Consider the following 17,192-nt stretch of genomic DNA (forward strand, 5'->3'; position numbering starts at 1 on the left):
ACTCATCACCCTCCACTGCCCCTCCCGGCATTGCCTACCCACTATCTTCACTGCTCACCCTCTTCATCACACTCCTTGTTTCCCTTCATCAACCCATGGCAGAAACTATTTGTGATGTCCGTCGTTCCGAGCTGCCCACTATTCGATGCCGTGCCTCCACCAAGTCCCTTTGCCTGAATACCGTCACAAGTGTCGCCAGTTGTGCCGTCTATATCCAACAACCGTTCTTTGTCTGGCATCCCGTTATTTTCCATACGTTATCGCACACATCGCATACAACTACTGATGTTAAAATAGTAAAACATTCTAAGTGCCCTATGTTCAAATGAGCAATGGGTATCAGTCATCTCCACTCAAGGTTCTGAGTCTGCAGTAAAAATACACATTTTGGTTATAGTCCGGGCTAACCAAAGGAATTCCACTAATTTCCCAACAAATACCGTTTTGTAACCTCACAAGGTGGTACTTGTTTTAACTACCTTAGAAGGATGATGGGCCGAGTCAACCCTGACCGAAATCTCACATTTGGCAAGCACGCTCCACCGTCAACTAACCTATTTCCCACTAATGATGAATAATGCTACAGTATTCACGCACGTTACATTGATAAAGGACACCAACAAGGGACTTGAGAATTAACTGTTAGCTCGAACTGCAGTACATTTATTATGAATCTCTAATGATGACAAACATGCCTGTTATTCACCATTATGCCTTCAGGGCTAATACAGGAACTTAAATCAAGAGCTTCCACTCCAGCATGTGCACACTAAAGCTGAAAGACGCTTTGCGTAACAAATTTGGACCAGTCATGACGCAATCGCCAGTCCCTATTATGTAATAAATTTCGACTGCCTTTCCATAATCATAGGCCACAGACATCGCTTTGTGGAACGTGAACAGTGGTCATCCTGCAAAGAAGCTCACACTCTCCATGGGAATGTGGAATTTCCACCACTGGCTCAACGCTGCCAATGGACATGAAAAATAGCGAATAGCTCAGTGGGCTTCACATGGTAAACTAAACAAATACATCAGCAGAGCAGTGGTGTAAACACCATCAATATGGATCCCTGCAGTCACGAAAACTTCAAATCTAGATTACCCACAATAAAAATTAGCCAAATATTAATAACAAACGGCCACATGTTGCAATCGGGAGCGAGGGTATGCAGTCTGAGTGGAGCACACGAGCCAACAATATGCAAGACCTACCCGGCACATCCGATTAGCACGGTTGGCTACGTACGGTGCGAAAGTTCAACATATATACAACTCACCAATTATGATTATCATGTATAGTACGTGTACTTGGTCATGCCAGGCCATGTCAGGCCACAGCATTATCTGCATAGTTCAGTGCTCTTATACCTCATCCCGTCTGATCAGAGGGCGATCCCCTGACCAGACTAGCCAACCAGCCATTGATACTAGCCCTCTGACTGATGATACAATCCCCGTGTCATCCACCAACTCCAGCTTGAAAATACCGAATTACGCAGCACGCGGCAGGTTTAGTGTGAACGCGAGGCCGCCACACAATCAAAAATCAACATCGAGCAATAAAATACACGTGGTCATATCTTTTACTTATGAAAAATCATCACCAGCTTTGATGTATTGCGGAATGAAGGCTCGTTCAAGCCATCGCCATCCCTGCGATGCAACAATCAATCTGGCACCTGTAAACACCGGCTCATTTCATCGCTCCACCTCAGTGGTGGACATCGCCTTCAGCACGACACTTTTGTTGGCTGCACTCTGGAATTGAGTGTCCACCGCTGGCCATCGTCCATTCTAGCAAAGGGTCTTGTCTGAGGCCACCAATGTACTTGCCTTGTGTCAATAGGATCTCCAACTTTGGGGTTTCTCTCTGATCCATGTGTTATTCTCTCTTTCTCTCTCTCTAATTACAAGCATGCACCTCTCCATGCTGCTCTGCACGCTTCAGCGTTTGTTCCATTTTCTTTGTCAATGCGCTTGTTTGTGTGTGAATCAAATACATGTAATATTTGCTGCATCTGTGACATTTGGGTCCCCTAATGAAGTACTGTACTGTATAAAGGACCTGCGTGTATATCCGTGTGATGTATGTAAAAAAAACAGACAATATTTTCTGGCTGCTTTGAAGTCAAAGTATGAAAATGCATCAGCCTATTTCTCCTGAGCACAAAAGTTTAAGAACATTTCCGATCCATTCTATGCATATGTTTAGAAACAATTTCGCTTTCATCAGTTATACATTTTTAATTATAAATATATTACTTTTTTTGGTGCCACCAATCTTAGAAAACCACTGATATCTCATAAAATACAATTGTAGAGATTGACTTTCTTTTTTGGTTGATATTCTGTTGTATTAAGACTAAACGTAATGGTCTAATTCACATCCCTTGCCATGTTATATGACTGAATTATCTTATTGATATATTTCTGCTATCTGCATCTGTTATAGTGTTTTAAAATAAAAGGAGAATCAATACACTCTATATGGTACCGACGTACAAGTTTTGGGCTCCATTGCAGGGCGTGATAATTATGACTCGGTGAAGTAAAGTTTACTGAAACATTCCCTTCTTTCTTTTACGGAATTTTTGTCAGAAATACAAAAAAAACAATCTACAGAATAAATTATGAAATAAAATATTATTTCAATCGTTTTTCAACAAACGCCATTATACAAAGCAAGGTAAACAGTGGGTCCTGGGATATGTGCAGATTTTGAAAAAGTCAAATCAGTTTAAAAGGCGATTGTGTGATCAAATTGTGTTTTTATCATGCAAAAATAATGCTATGCTTTTCATGCGCATTGCCTCTAACATACTTGGAGGTAATTACATAAAGTCTTACATTTTAACACTGCACTCCAAATGTGCCTTATGCCTGTTTCGTTTGTATCGTAGCAACTGTTTTTTATATATATGACAACTGACCATGGTTTCAGTCCATCAATTACTGCTGCAAATTAGAGATAAGGCAGGATCATGTCAAATTGATTCGGAATTAATTGCAGACAATCATGAAGATAGCTGTGCTCTGACCGAAGCTGTGAGATATTCAAGCTATGTTGCCAATTAAATTACAGGACATTGTTTTTACATTATACCCATATGTTAAAGCAGGTCATATGGACTCACTGAAATCCCTCTGTTTGAGGCAACCGTGTATTTCACTATTCATTACCATGTTCAGTTTTCCAAAATAACTCCATCCTGCTCTCGTCTGCCGATATTATACCGCTCTCATTGATATTCATAAACAATTGAAGTATGAACAATGAGAGGCACACAGAAATGAAACGCCTCAACCATGGAATGATGACTCAATCATTATTCTATTCAAAAAGGGCGATACAATTGAATTGAAGAAATTGACTTTTTTACATACCATAACCTAATAAAAAAATCATAATAGGCTAATCATAGACTCGTACCTTTCATACAAAGTTGAATGTGAAAACTATACAAATAATACAGTATTAATTAATTTAATCAATATTATTTGCTTTGATTGGTGAGAAGCATAAGCGATGGTTTGCTTGTAACAACCATGCCCACACACACAATACAGGGATGCAAGCAATCTGTGATAATTCACAGAAAACACAAAAGAGGAATACCACAAAAATGATTTATTTTGTCTTTTCTGAGTTCATAATTAAATTGTGAACTCAGCTTGGCTTGTAATTACGGCGGTGGTGAAGCTGCGCAAATCGAATTATCACGAACGGACGGACTCTCCGAAGCCCACAAGTAATGGAGTGATGAACCGAGCAGACCCTCGCAATAAACAGCAAAGTCAACCTTCAAGAATTAAATTTTTGGGTCAGATCACCACGTAATTAAACGATGTGTTGTAAACCCTCCTCCACCCGACACGGCCAATTCATGAAGTTGTTGTCGGGTGGAGGACGCTTAATGTCACAAATGATTAATCTTGATATCGGTGGCGAAAGCCCTCGTGTTAAAGTCGACCTTACCCCTGCCTGACGACCATCGAACAGTTGTTCCAAAGTGCACCCCGCACGCCGTAAACACGCCGATGAAATAAGAGCGTCTGCCGTGCAGCCATAACAGCGGCGGCGGCGGCGGCAGCCGCGGCGATCACACGGAGGTCACTCGGAGGTCACTCGGAGGTCACTCGGAGGTCACTCGGAGGCGAGCGTGAGCACGTCGACGGCGCCGCTTGGCCCGCCGCACACCCCTCCGATGGCGTACAGCTCGCCAGGCGTCTGCAGTGTGCTGCAGGCGGCGCGCGGTGTGGGCATCTTGCCCGCCGGCGCCCAGCATTTCGTGTCGGGGTCCAGCACCTCGGTTGAGGCCAGCGGATGACCTCCGACACCTGCAACCGGTATGAGAAGGTGACGGAGGAGACGAAGCCACCAAACGTCTGGGAGGCGAGTGGCGGCCTCCTCGCTCGTTCTGACGTTCACGCAGCCCAGCACTCACAGACCCTGCCCACTTCTCTCTCTGCCAACTCCGCTCACTAATCAGGTGGCCAGCCCTTTTACCCGTACCTCGAGATTGCACGTCCTTTGCGCCACGGCAGCTATAACAGTTGCATAATGGCACAGTTTTAGTCCTGTCTACCACAAACTCATCCAACTTGATCCATGCAATTTAACAGGAGGTCTGACGCAGGAATGAGCTGGCCTCAGCCTGCAAAGAAGGCAACTGGCTCTGCCGCATTGTGTTTGAATAACACATGGCAGGCGAAGCCATTTCCTTCAACAAATGAAAAATGAAAGAGTCCGCCCTGTTGTGAATGTGGAGAAGTGGGATCTGCCGATCACAGGAGGCACGGATACCATACAGCAAAGAACTCCTAATGCCATGGAAAGGACTCAACGCACAGTTATAATATTTTGCCATTTCCTCTTCAAATGCTGCACGAAAGAGAGATACATTTCAGTGTTACTCACCGAGACCGCCAGCCACCACCACCTTCCCTCCCAAAGTTCCCATCACAAAATCTGCTCGCTGCTCCTTGAGGCTCTGCTCTCTGGTCAGGGCCACCCACTCGCCTATGGGAGGACAGACGTACACACACACACAAAAGCCTGTGGCACTTGGCAACACACAGCTCACAACAGAATTAACCATCAGTGGCGATAATTGCCACAAACAGCTGATTTACACATGCACGTTTGCATTTAATGTACACGTCTAATAACTCCCTATAACTGACACAGCAGTGGATTGACAGAGGGCTGTAAAAATTCAACAGGCTGCCTATTATTCCAAAGACCAGACGTTGTTGTTCTACGGGAGACGAGAGCTTTCTGCAGCCAGGCTCTGAGATTGTGGAATTCCCTTCCTTCGTCCATAAGGGAATCTGAGTGAGTTACGCTCTTCAATTTGCATCTTAAAACTCACCTGTTTTTACAACAGCCTTTTTCATAACTGAAGCTTAACGTAAAGCGTTTTGAGGCCTTGTGCTAGCAGCGCGACAGAAAACCGAGTTTGTTTGTATTATTGTTGTTATTGATTTCCCATCCTCCGCGGTGTTGGAGGGGTGCTCTCGCCTGCGACACCAGACAACCCAGCGGCTTCATAGGCCGCACAAATCCTGATGAGGTGTGTAACGTCAAACTTGGCCCAAGGATTGACCGATTAACAAAATACTGCTGGAAAATACTGGTACGAAAGACCCATTGGGGCAATGGGGTCTCATGGTCAATTAACTTAATTTGTGTGGTGAAAAACCAATCCGTAACGCATTTACTTACGATTATATACTGTTTATTCAAATGTCGTAATTGACTAACTCTCACACTCCAGCCGTTACACCCCTGACACTCGGTTGATTCTTCACTGTAAAACTATTGTCTAATTGTCACCAAATGAAAAACAAAGGTAAGCGTTTACATGATGAGCAGAATAGTTTGACAAGCCTGAATAGGCACTGTGGTTGCGAGATGTTAACTACCTAGCTTGGTATACTGTACTACATAATTTTGTGGGTTCGATCCTGACCCCAATGCTAATATATTTTGAGTTTGCATGTCTCTCTCCCCGTGGTGACGTAGATTTTTCTCTGGGTCCTCCCGGTGTTCCTGACACATTTAGAGACATGCGTTTAGATTGTATGGCTGCTATAATTGTCCACGTGATAAGCCACTTTATTGAGCTATAATTTGTGGCCAAACTGCTTCTCAAAAAGTGCTATATAGCTCAGTGGGTCATACCTGGTAAATTCTAGATTTGAAGCTTTCGTGACTGCAAGGATCCATACTCTTTGGTTCTATTCGGTAAAGTCGCGTAGGTAAAAATAAAATAACAAAAATCACGACGTTTCGGCCACAACACAAGTGGCCTTCATCAGGTGAAGGGACAAGACTGTCTGGAGGGCAGCGTTGGAGTGAAGACAGCCAAGCCCAGGTCGTGTCCTTTAAGCCTGTTGTCGCGGCATCTTTTGAGGAAGGTCAGCGTCTCCATGAGCTTTGACTTCTTGTCCCGTTGTCTGTTGAAAGCTCTAACAGATAGGTGAAAGCCCTCCCCGTAGAGGTTATCAATTCTGGATTTGAAGCTTTCGTGACTGGAAGGATCCATACTCTTTGGTTGTATTCGGTAAAGTCACATCTGTGAGAGCTTCCAACAGACAACGGGACAAGAAGTCAAAGCTCATCGAGACGCTGACATTCCTCAAAAGATGCCGCGACAACACAGCTTAAAGGACGCGACCTGGGCTTGGCTGTCTTCACTCCAACGCTGCCCTCCAGACAGTCTCGTCCCTTCACCTGATGAAGGCCACTTGTGTTGTGGCCGAAACGTCGTGATTTTTGTTATTTTATTTTTACCTACGTGACTTTACCGAATAGAACCAAAGAGTATACCTGGTAAAATAAAAAGTGTATAGCTTATGGAGAGCCAATGGCAAAGTGGTGATCCATTCCATGGCATCAGGAGTTCCTTGCTGTATAGCGTCCATACCATGTGTCAATAAAACGCAATCAAGTGCAACCAGCTCCAAAAAAGGGCTACATAGCTAAGCAGGGGCCTTACCTGATAAAATAAAATAAAAAGTAGATTTAGTTTCAACTAAAGCAAGGGCTCGCTACCGCTACCCGCGACGGCGACTCACTCTGCCGCACGTCGAACGCGTGCACGGCGCTGGTGAAGGTGGGGTGCGCGTGGCGGGCGCGCGCCGCCGGCGGCGGCGGCACCACTCCCCCTGCGGTGACGATGAGCCGCCCTGTGGCGCCGTGGTTCTGGAAGACGTGCGACGCGGGGAGCTCGGGCAGACTCGCCCACGACCTCGTCTCCAGGTCAAGGCATTCCAGCGACGTGACCGCCCGCTTGTCCTGCCGGCCACCTGGGGACACCGGAGGTCAAAGGTCACGGCCGAGCGGTGGTGCCTTTGGCGCTTCCTGCAGAGGTTCGCGATCGTTCGAGCGACGCGGCCGCCCCGTTACAACCGCAAAGACGTCCGAGTCAGGACGATTTTTAACATCCGCTGCGAAACGATTTGAAAAAGTGCGGACGTCTTATTCATTCCTCATTGTCACAACGTCAATGCGATTGCGGCGCGTATAAATATTCTTCGCAACGGGGGGCGATGAGCCACCGCCGCGGCGATAACCACCACGCCTCGGCTCAGCAGCGGCAAAATGAGCATTGTGCGGAGTTGCTGCGTGTGGCTTTCGCTTCTTAATTATAGCGGTGGGTAATCTCTCCTGGTGGGGGGGGGGGGGGGGGGGGGTGACTCAGCCACAGATGCACATCACCTCCCGCCTCCCCCATTTCCTCTCCTCCGGCAATGATCAGGGCTGATCCTCACCTTCCGAGTCGGTGGGGGGGGGGGGGGGGGGGGTGGGAGGGGACGGGGGACAGGGGGAAAGGCGTCGTGTCCCTTGCACATGCAGCGGATTGTGCGTCAACAGTTCGTCAACAGTTCGTCAACAGTTCGCTGGAGGGTGCTACCGGCCTGACAAACGGTGCAGCCGAGCACTGCGACGAGGAAGCAGCGTCCTTGGTCTTTGTGATCCGTCGATATCCCCATCGGACGGTGTAACGGTCAGCACACTGTACCTGCACACTGGACCTGCAACCTGGACCTGCAACCTGGAGGTGGCCGGTCCGATTCCATCTCTTGTTCACCCGGCATTACACATGGGTGCACCACAGTTCGTCGATTGGCAGGTCGCAGTTTGGTGGGGTAAAGAGTATGGCTGCTCTCACCTCTTCCAAGAGGTCTGGACAGCGTTGAAGAGAAGTCAAATATCCTCTAGAGGGGCTCTCTGGAGCTGCACCTTTACCTGTACTCACAGACATCTGATTTCTGTAATTCGACTGTTAAATTGACCTGTTCCAATAAAAGCCAAAATGATGGCTGCCTATGTCAACATATAGTGTCTCGTAGGAGTCAGGCTTGTTTGAATCAATGCGAGCAGCTTTCACCAGCAGTTCAGCATTGTGACAAGCAGGGCCGACTCTGCTGACGAGACGCCCTACATCGAAACGGGTCCAGATTTTGCTCATCGCGAGGCCGTGGGCGGCGCGCGGGTACCCACCGATGACGTAGATTTTGCCGTCGATGAGGAAGGCCCCTGCGGCGTAGCGGGGCGTGGGCATCGGTGGCATTGCTACCCAGCGATCCTGCGCCTCCACGTACTCGAGTACGCTGCTGTGGCAGCTGGAGTTGGGCCCCATGCCCCCGATCACGAACACCTTCCCTTCTGCGCGCCATCAGACACGCGCGCACGTCTCGAATTTCGACGCACGCAGCCGAGGTGGCCGGGTGGCGGCCCCAGGGGTCAGGGACACTGAGACAGCACCGCTCCGAGATGCAGCGCTCGAACGTGGGTGTCCACCGTTCCGTCATCCTAATTCGGGTTTCTCAAGTGCAGCGAGCCGATGGTCTCAGCCCGGTCACCAATGGCTGTGCAGAGAACCCAGCGAAATTAAATTTGGCCGTGTGCTTAGTTTGGTTATTGTTGCTTTTTCCCTGTATTATTTTGGTGCTTTACATTTCCACGTGGTAAGCCACTTCGTTGGGCTATGATTTGTGGCCAGGTCGCTTCTCAAAAAGAAGCTAATAGCTCAGTGGGCTTCACCTGGTGTGGGTGAGCTGGTAGTATAGTTTTATTTGTAATGTTTTTTCGTCATTTCACTTTTCTGATACTTTGCGCTCCTATCATGTTTTTGTAATGTTTGTTGTTGTAACGTTCTGACCCGCCCCAACTGGAAAAAAGAGCTCATCGGATTCCTCCAGTATAAATAAATATCCTGATTCTGATACTTGTCATTGGTTAAATTCCAGCTGTGAGAATGAAACATGTCAGTTCTGAGTGCCATATGAAGAACATTCCTCACAGTAAACGCGTGGGAGGGTGAAAGTGCACTCCCGGCAGTAATACAAAGTAACGGCACTGTAAGGGATTTCAGATGAAGTTTGATGAAAACTCGTCCCACAGGTGGTTGCCTAACACACAGGATGAGCCTGCTGCTCTGTGAGTTGCGAATGGCTACGTTGCTGCGAGGATGACCGCAGGTGTCGTGGTGATGGTTTAGCCTCCTTGGCCACAGTCTTATCGACGAATGGCGATAGTTCATTACGGTTGTTGTGGCCCTGGCTGAGCGATCCCGAGTGGCAACTCAATCTCAACGAGAGGTGACAGGAAACCCGGGTCAAGGTGGCCACAGACGAGGTCATTGGTGCCAATCGTCAGGGCAAGGCGTTACAAAGAGCAAGGCAAATAAACCACAACACCTTCCTGATCTCATCAAGGAACATAAACCATCACACGAACTCTGGGCATCCTCGCAGCAGCGGCTTTTGGCTAACCATCTAAGAAAGGTGGTCACTGCATAGCGAGCTCTCAGATGCGCTTCTGCAGGCCGGCTGGAATGCTCTTCCTTATGATATTAGGAATTCAGTCGGAGATATGTACTTTTAAATCATCTAGATTGAAAAGTCATTTCTTTAGAACAGCTATTTGTGTTTAGTTTGTTTATCCTTCCTCCGCACCTTCGATTAGCACGGTTGGCTACGTACGGTGTGAAAGTAGATGAACAAATGTATGTTGAACTTCTTTCGCGCCGTACGTAGCCACCCGTGCTAATCATACGTACAAGGGCTTGGTGATATGGGCTGAGCAGAACAACTGTTGAAAGTGAGCGGGCTTGGGCAGGACACAGTCACGGCGAGGAAGAGACGATGGACGATGGTCAAGACGAGTGAAGGAATAGCAGCCAAAGGAGGGAAGAGAACGCGCCTGAGAGGTCCAGCAGTGCGGAGATGGAGCGGTAACATCAGCTAGAGAGCACGCAGCAGCAGGAGCAGCGCGATGGATTGTGGCATTGCAGAGCTGTGAGGGTTGGTTATAGATGTAGGGGAAGCATTCATGCTGCAGTGGATAGAGAGTGGGTGACTGTGGATAGAGTGACCGTGGATAAGGTGACTGTGGATAGAGTGTGGGTGACTGTGGATAGAGTGACCGTGGATAAGGTGACTGTGGATAGAGTGACTGTGGATAGAGAGTGGGTGACTGTGGATAGAGTGACCGTGGATAAGGTGACTGTGGATAGAGTGACTGTGGATAGAGAGTGGGTGACTGTGGATAGAGAGTGGGTGACTGTGGATAGAGTGACTGTGGATAGAGTGACCGTGGATAGAGTGACTGTGGATAGCGTGACCGTGGATAGAGTGACTGTGGATAGAGAGTGGGTGACTGTGGATAGAGTGACTGTGGATAGAGTGACTGTGGATAGAGTGACCATGGATAGAGAGTGGGTGACTGTGGATAGAGTGACTGTGGATAGGTGACTGTGGATAGAGTGACTGTGGATAGAGTGACCGGGGATAGAGTGACTGTGGATAGAGTGACCGTGGATAGAGTGACCGTGGATAGAGTGTGGGTGACTGTGGATAGAGTGACTGTAAATAGAGTGACTGTGGATAGAGTGACTGTGGATAGAGAGTGGGTGACTGTAGATAGAGTGACTGTGGATAGAGTGACTGTGGATAGAGTGACCGTGGATAGAGAGTGGGTGACTGTGGATAGAGTGACCGTGGATAGGGTGACTGTGGATAGAGTGACTGTGGATAGAGTGACTGTGGATAGAGTGTGGGTAACTGTGGATAGAGTGACTGTGGATAGAGAGTGGGTGACTGTGGATAGAGTGACTGTGGATAGAGTGACTGTGGATAGAGAGTGGGTGACTGTGGATAGAGTGACTGTGGATAGAGTGACTGTGGATAGAGTGACTGTGGATAGAGTGACTGTGGATAGAGAGTGGGTGACTGTGGATAGAGTGACCGTGGATATAGTGACTGTGGATAGAGTGACTGTGGATAGAGTGACTGTGGATAGAGTGACTGTGGATAGAGAGTGGGTGACTGTGGATAGAGTGACTGTGGATAGAGTGACTGTGGCTAGAGAGTGGGTGACTGTGGGTGACTGTGGATAGAGTGACTGTGGATAGAGTGACTGTGGATAGAGTGACTGTGGATACAGAGTGGGTGACTGTGGGTGACTGTGGATAGAGTGTGGGTGACTGTGGGTGACTGTGGATAGAGTGACTGTGGATAGAGTGACTGTGGATAGAGTGACCATGGATAGAGAGTGGGTGACTGTGGATAGAGTGACTGTGGATAGGTGACTGTGGATAGAGTGACTGTGGATAGAGTGACCGTGGATAGAGTGACCGTGGATAGAGAGTGGGTGACTGTGGATAGAGTGACCGTGGATAGGGTGACTGTGGATAGAGTGACTGTGGATAGAGTGACTGTGGATAGAGTGACCGTGGATAGAGTGACTGTGGATAGAGTGACTGTGGATAGAGTGACCGTGGATAGAGTGACTGTGGATAGAGTGACCGTGGATAGAGTGTGGGTGACTGTGGATAGAGTGACTGTAGATAGAGTGACTGTAAATAGAGTGACTGTGGATAGAGAGTGGGTGACTGTAGATAGAGTGACTGTGGATAGAGTGACTGTGGATAGAGTGACCGTGGATAGAGAGTGGGTGACTGTGGATAGAGTGACCGTGGATAGGGTGACTGTGGATAGAGTGACTGTGGATAGAGTGTGGGTGACTGGATAGAGTGACTGTGGATAGAGAGTGGGTGACTGTGGATAGAGTGACTGTGGATAGAGTGACTGTGGATAGAGAGTGGGTGACTGTGGATAGAGTGACTGGATAGAGTGACTGTGGATAGAGTGACTGTAGATAGAGTGACCGTGGATAGAGTGACTGTGGATAGAGTGACCGTGGATAGAGAGTGGGTGACTGTGGATAGAGTGACCGTGGATAGAGTGACCGTGGATAGAGTGACTGTGGATAGAGTGACTGTGGATAGAGTGACCGTGGATAGAGTGACTGTGGATAGAGTGACCGTGGATAGAGTGTGGGTGACTGTGGATAGAGTGACTGTAGATAGAGTGACTGTAAATAGAGTGACTGTGGATAGAGAGTGGGTGACTGTAGATAGAGTGACTGTGGATAGAGTGACTGTGGATAGAGTGACCGTGGATAGAGAGTGGGTGACTGTGGATAGAGTGACCGTGGATAGGGTGACTGTGGATAGAGTGACTGTGGATAGAGTGACTGTGGATAGAGTGTGGGTGACTGGATAGAGTGACTGTGGATTGAGAGTGGGTGACTGTGGATAGAGTGACTGTGGATAGAGTGACTGTGGATAGAGAGTGGGTGACTGTGGATAGAGTGACTGTGGATAGAGTGACTGTGGATAGAGAGTGGGTGACTGTGGATAGAGTGACTGTGGATAGAGTGACTGTGGATAGAGAGTGGGTGACTGTGGGTGACTGTGGATAGAGTGACTGTGGATAGAGTGACTGTGGATAGAGAGTGGGTGACTGTGGGTGACTGTGGATAGAGTGTGGGTGACTGTGGGTGACTGTGGGTGACTGTGGATAGAGTGTGGGTGAGTGTGGGTGACTGTGGGTGACTGTGGGTGACGATGCACTCTGGAGGGATTTTTGAGGATCGTGCAGATGCACCAAGGTTGAGAGTTCAGAGCTGAGATGCACTGTGACAGCACTGTGCATGACATCTCGATGCACTTCGATTCCTAGACGTACGGATGCAATGTCGAGGTCTAGAGTCAGTCACATGGATAGTTAAATCGCAACGGATGATGAGGCAGATACACCGTGTTTAGATACATGCGCAATGACTGGAACACATTTATGCGGAGGGAGCTGGTAGGAACGTTGGGTTGCTCGGTCAATGGCCAGGGTCAACGGCGGCACCACGTGGTGTGTTCCGCAAATATGCCCGACTGTGAGGGCGGGCACAAGCCGGCGTGAGTAGGTTAAACGTTGAGTTTTATAAGGGCACCACGGGGTGACCAGCCCCTCCCCACCCAGCCCCTCCCCACCCTCCCCACCCAGCCCCTCCCCACCCTCCCCACCCAGCCACTCCCCACCCCTCCCACCCCCCACCCAGCCCCACCCTACCAACCCAACCCCACCCAGCCCCACGCGCACCAGCTCACCCACACGCGCACCAGCTCACCCACACGCGCACCAGCTCACCCACACGCGCACCAGCTCACCCACACGCGCACCAGCTCACCCACACGCGCACCAGCTCACCCACACGCGCACCAGCTCACCCACACGCGCACCAGCTCACCCACACGCGCACCAGCTCACCCACACGCGCACCAGCTCACCCACACGCGCACCAGCTCACCCACACGCGCACCAGCTCACCCACACGCGCACCAGCTCACCCACACGCGCACCAGCTCACCCACACGCGCACCAGCTCACCCACACGCGCACCAGCTCACCCACACGCGCACCAGCTCACCCACACGCGCACCAGCTCACCCACACGCGCACCAGCTCACCCACACGCGCACCAGCTCACCCACACGCGCACCAGCTCACCCACACGCGCACCAGCTCACCCACACGCGCACCAGCTCACCCACACGCGCACCAGCTCACCCACACGCGCACCAGCTCACCCACACGCGCACCAGCTCACCCACACGCGCACCAGCTCACCCACACGCGCACCAGCTCACCCACACGCGCACCAGCTCACCCACACGCGCACCAGCTCATTCACACGCGCACCAGCTCACCCACACGCGCACCAGCTCACCCACACGCGCACCAGCTCACCCACACGCGCACCAGCTCACCCACACGCGCACCAGCTCACCCACACGCGCACCAGCTCACCCACACGCGCACCAGCTCACCCACACGCGCACCAGCTCACCCACACGCGCACCAGCTCACCCACACGCGCACCAGCTCACCCACACGCGCACCAGCTCACCCACACGCGCACCAGCTCACCCACACGCGCACCAGCTCACCCACACGCGCACCAGCTCACCCACACTGGCACCAGCTCACCCACCGTGTGTCACCACAGTGGCCACCCCCATGCTGGGCTCCGGCAGGGGCTGCGCGCTCCTCCATCGACCCTCGTCCTCCGCGAACACCACCACCTCCTTGAGCGGCCTCTGCCCGGGGTCCACCCCACCCAGCACCATCAGCAGCCGGGGCCGTCCTCCCTGCGCCCGCGGGGTCACGACCGAGGCCCCGGCCCGAGGCGCCGGCAGCGGCGGCAGAGGGAGCCAGCGGGCGGCGCCGTGGTCCCACCGCTCCGCCACGGCGAGCGGCGTCCCGCGGCCGTCGCAGCCGCCCAGGGCGCAGATTTCCCCGGCGCAGCGGAGCTGCCCAAGCGCGCAGTAAACCCTCGGGGTGGGCATGGGCGGCAGCGACTTCCAGCGCAAGGCGCAGCAGCGCGGCTCTGCTGGTGATGCTTCGGCCATGCCCTCGCTGGCGGTGGTGGTGGCGTGAGTGTGGTTTGGGTTGTTGATAATGATCGTGGTGGAAGGTGTGGTGGTGATGGTGGTAGCGTAGCAGGAGGCGTAGAGTGGTAGTAATAGTAGTAGTGGTGGAAGTAGTAGTTGCGGTAGCAGTAGTAGAAGTGGTTGGTGGTGGTGGTGGTAGTAGCAGTAGTGGTGCTGATGGTAGTCGTGGTTTTTGGAAGCGCCTTACCTTCCTCGTGCGCGCCTCTTCCTGGATTGCGCAACGGCAACGCGAGACGGATGATGACGGTGGTGGTGATGGTGGTAATGATGGTGGTAATGATGGTGATGATGGTGGTGATGATGGTGGTGATGATGGTGGTGATGATGACGGTGGTGGTGATGATGACGGTGGTGGTGATGATGACGGTGGTGGTGATGGTGGTGGTGGTGATGATGGTGGTGATGATGATGATAGTGGTGATGATGATGGTGGTGGTGATGGTGGTGATGATGATGGTGATGATGATGGTGGTGGTGATGGTGGTAATGATGATGATGGTGGTGGTGATAATGATGGTGGTGGTGGTGATGATGATGATGGTGGTGGTGATGATGGTGGTGGTGATGATGGTGGTGGTGGTGGTGGTGATGATGACGGTGGTGGTGATGATGACGGTGGTGGTGATGATGACGGTGGTGGTGATGATGATGATGATGGTGGTGATGATGATGGTGGTGGTGATGGTGGTGATGATGATGGTGATGATGATGGTGGTGGTGGTGGTGATGGTGGTAATGATGATGGTGGTGGTGATAATGGTGGTGGTGATGATGATGATGGTGGTGGTGGTGGTGATGATGATGGTGGTGATGATGGTGGTGGTGATGGTGGTGATGATGATGATGGTGATGATGATGATGGTGGTGGTGATGATGATGGTGATGATGGTGGTGGTGATGATGATGACGGTGGTGGTGATGGTGATGATGGTGGTGGTGATGCTGCTGGTGGTGGTGATGATGGTGGTGGTGGTGGTGGTGATGATGGTGGTGGTGGTGATGATGATGATGGTGGTGGTGGTGATGATGATGGTGGTGATGATGGTGGTGGTGATGATGGTGGTGATGATGGTGGTGGTGGTGGTGATGATGGTGGTGGTGGTGATGATGGTGGTGGTGATGATGATGGTGGTGGTGGTGATGATGATGGTGGTGATGATGATGCTGGTGGTGATGGTGGTGGTGATGATGATGGTGATGATGATGGTGGTGGTGATGATGATGATGGTGGTGGTGATGGTGGTGATGATGATGGTGGTGATGATGGTGGTGGTGGTGATGATGGTGGTGATGATGGTGGTGATGATGGTGGTGGTGGTGATGATGATGGTGGTGGTGATGATGATGGTGGTGGTGGTGATGATGGTGGTGATGATGGTGGTGATGATGGTGGTGGTGATGGTGGTGGTGATGGTGGTGGTGATGATGATGATGATGGTGGTGATGATGGTGGTGGTGATGATGATGATGGGGTGGTGATGATGATGGTGGTGGTGGTGATGATGATGATGGTGGTGGTGGTGATGATGGTGATGGTGGTGGTGATGATGGTGGTGGTGGTGATGGTGGTGGTGATGATGGTGGTGGTGATGATGATGATGGTGGTGGTTATGATGGGGTGGTGATGATGATGGTGGTGGTGGTGATGATGGTGGTGGTGGTGATGATGGTGGTGATGATGGTGGTGGTGATGATGATGGTGGTGGTGATGATGATGGGGTGGTGATGATGATGGTGGTGGTGATGATGATGGGGTGGTGGTGAAAATGGTGGTGATGGTGGTGGTGATGATGATGGTGGTGATGATGATGATGGTGGTGGTGATGGTGGTGATGATGATGATGATGGTGGTGGTGGTGATGATGATGATGGTGGTGGTGATGATGATGGTGGTGGTGATGATGATGGTGGTGGTGGTGATGATGATGATGGTGGTGGTGATGATGGTGAGGGGGTCACAGTTGGAGGTTCCGTGAATTCACTTTGCTGTTGATGTTCGTCTCGCTCTCACCACACCACAGCTGTCAATCCACACGGTTCACCACGTATCCTTGGACGTGGACATTGAGTTTTTAGGTCCATACGGCGTACAGCCGTTTGAATACGGGCACAAACTTTTTGTTGTCTGTGTTTGTGTTTCTCCCTCGTCATGGGACTTTGGAGGATGAACGTTGAAATGTACAAGGTATGAATTAGTCTATTAACTTAGGCAATGATAATGAGTTTAAAGCGATGCCACGCGCGGACCTGCCCATAACATCGCTGTCACATCTGCCCACTTGTAAAGTGAGTTTAAGAAGCAAATGCATTTAGGCACCAAAAATAAATGCACTCTTCTATTCCATGCGAGTAAACCAATACGTCAATTCGCGTCTCGTGCACGTGGTC

At 50.5% G+C, this 17,192-nt stretch overlaps 1 protein-coding gene across 1 annotated transcript; it reads right to left on the reverse strand.

The window, feature by feature from the left end:
- Nucleotides 1–1,568: 1,568 nt before the first annotated feature.
- Nucleotides 1,569–15,228, reverse strand: LOC116943538 (kelch domain-containing protein 8A-like). The gene is made up of 5 exons (XM_032956453.2): nt 14,345–15,228; nt 8,513–8,677; nt 7,084–7,314; nt 4,922–5,023; nt 1,569–4,341 (listed from the first exon to the last, which is right to left on the reverse strand). Exons 1-5 carry the CDS (start codon nt 14,760–14,762, stop codon nt 4,148–4,150), a joined length of 1,110 nt encoding a protein of 369 aa, XP_032812344.1. The 5' UTR covers nt 14,763–15,228; the 3' UTR covers nt 1,569–4,147.
- Nucleotides 15,229–17,192: the final 1,964 nt, after the last annotated feature.

The sequence above is a fragment of the Petromyzon marinus genome, chromosome 18 (assembly GCF_048934315.1).
Source record: "Petromyzon marinus isolate PM22_M1 ecotype Great Lakes invasive population chromosome 18, UKy_Petmar_22M1.pri1.0, whole genome shotgun sequence".
Lineage (NCBI taxonomy): Eukaryota > Metazoa > Chordata > Hyperoartia > Petromyzontiformes > Petromyzontidae > Petromyzon > Petromyzon marinus.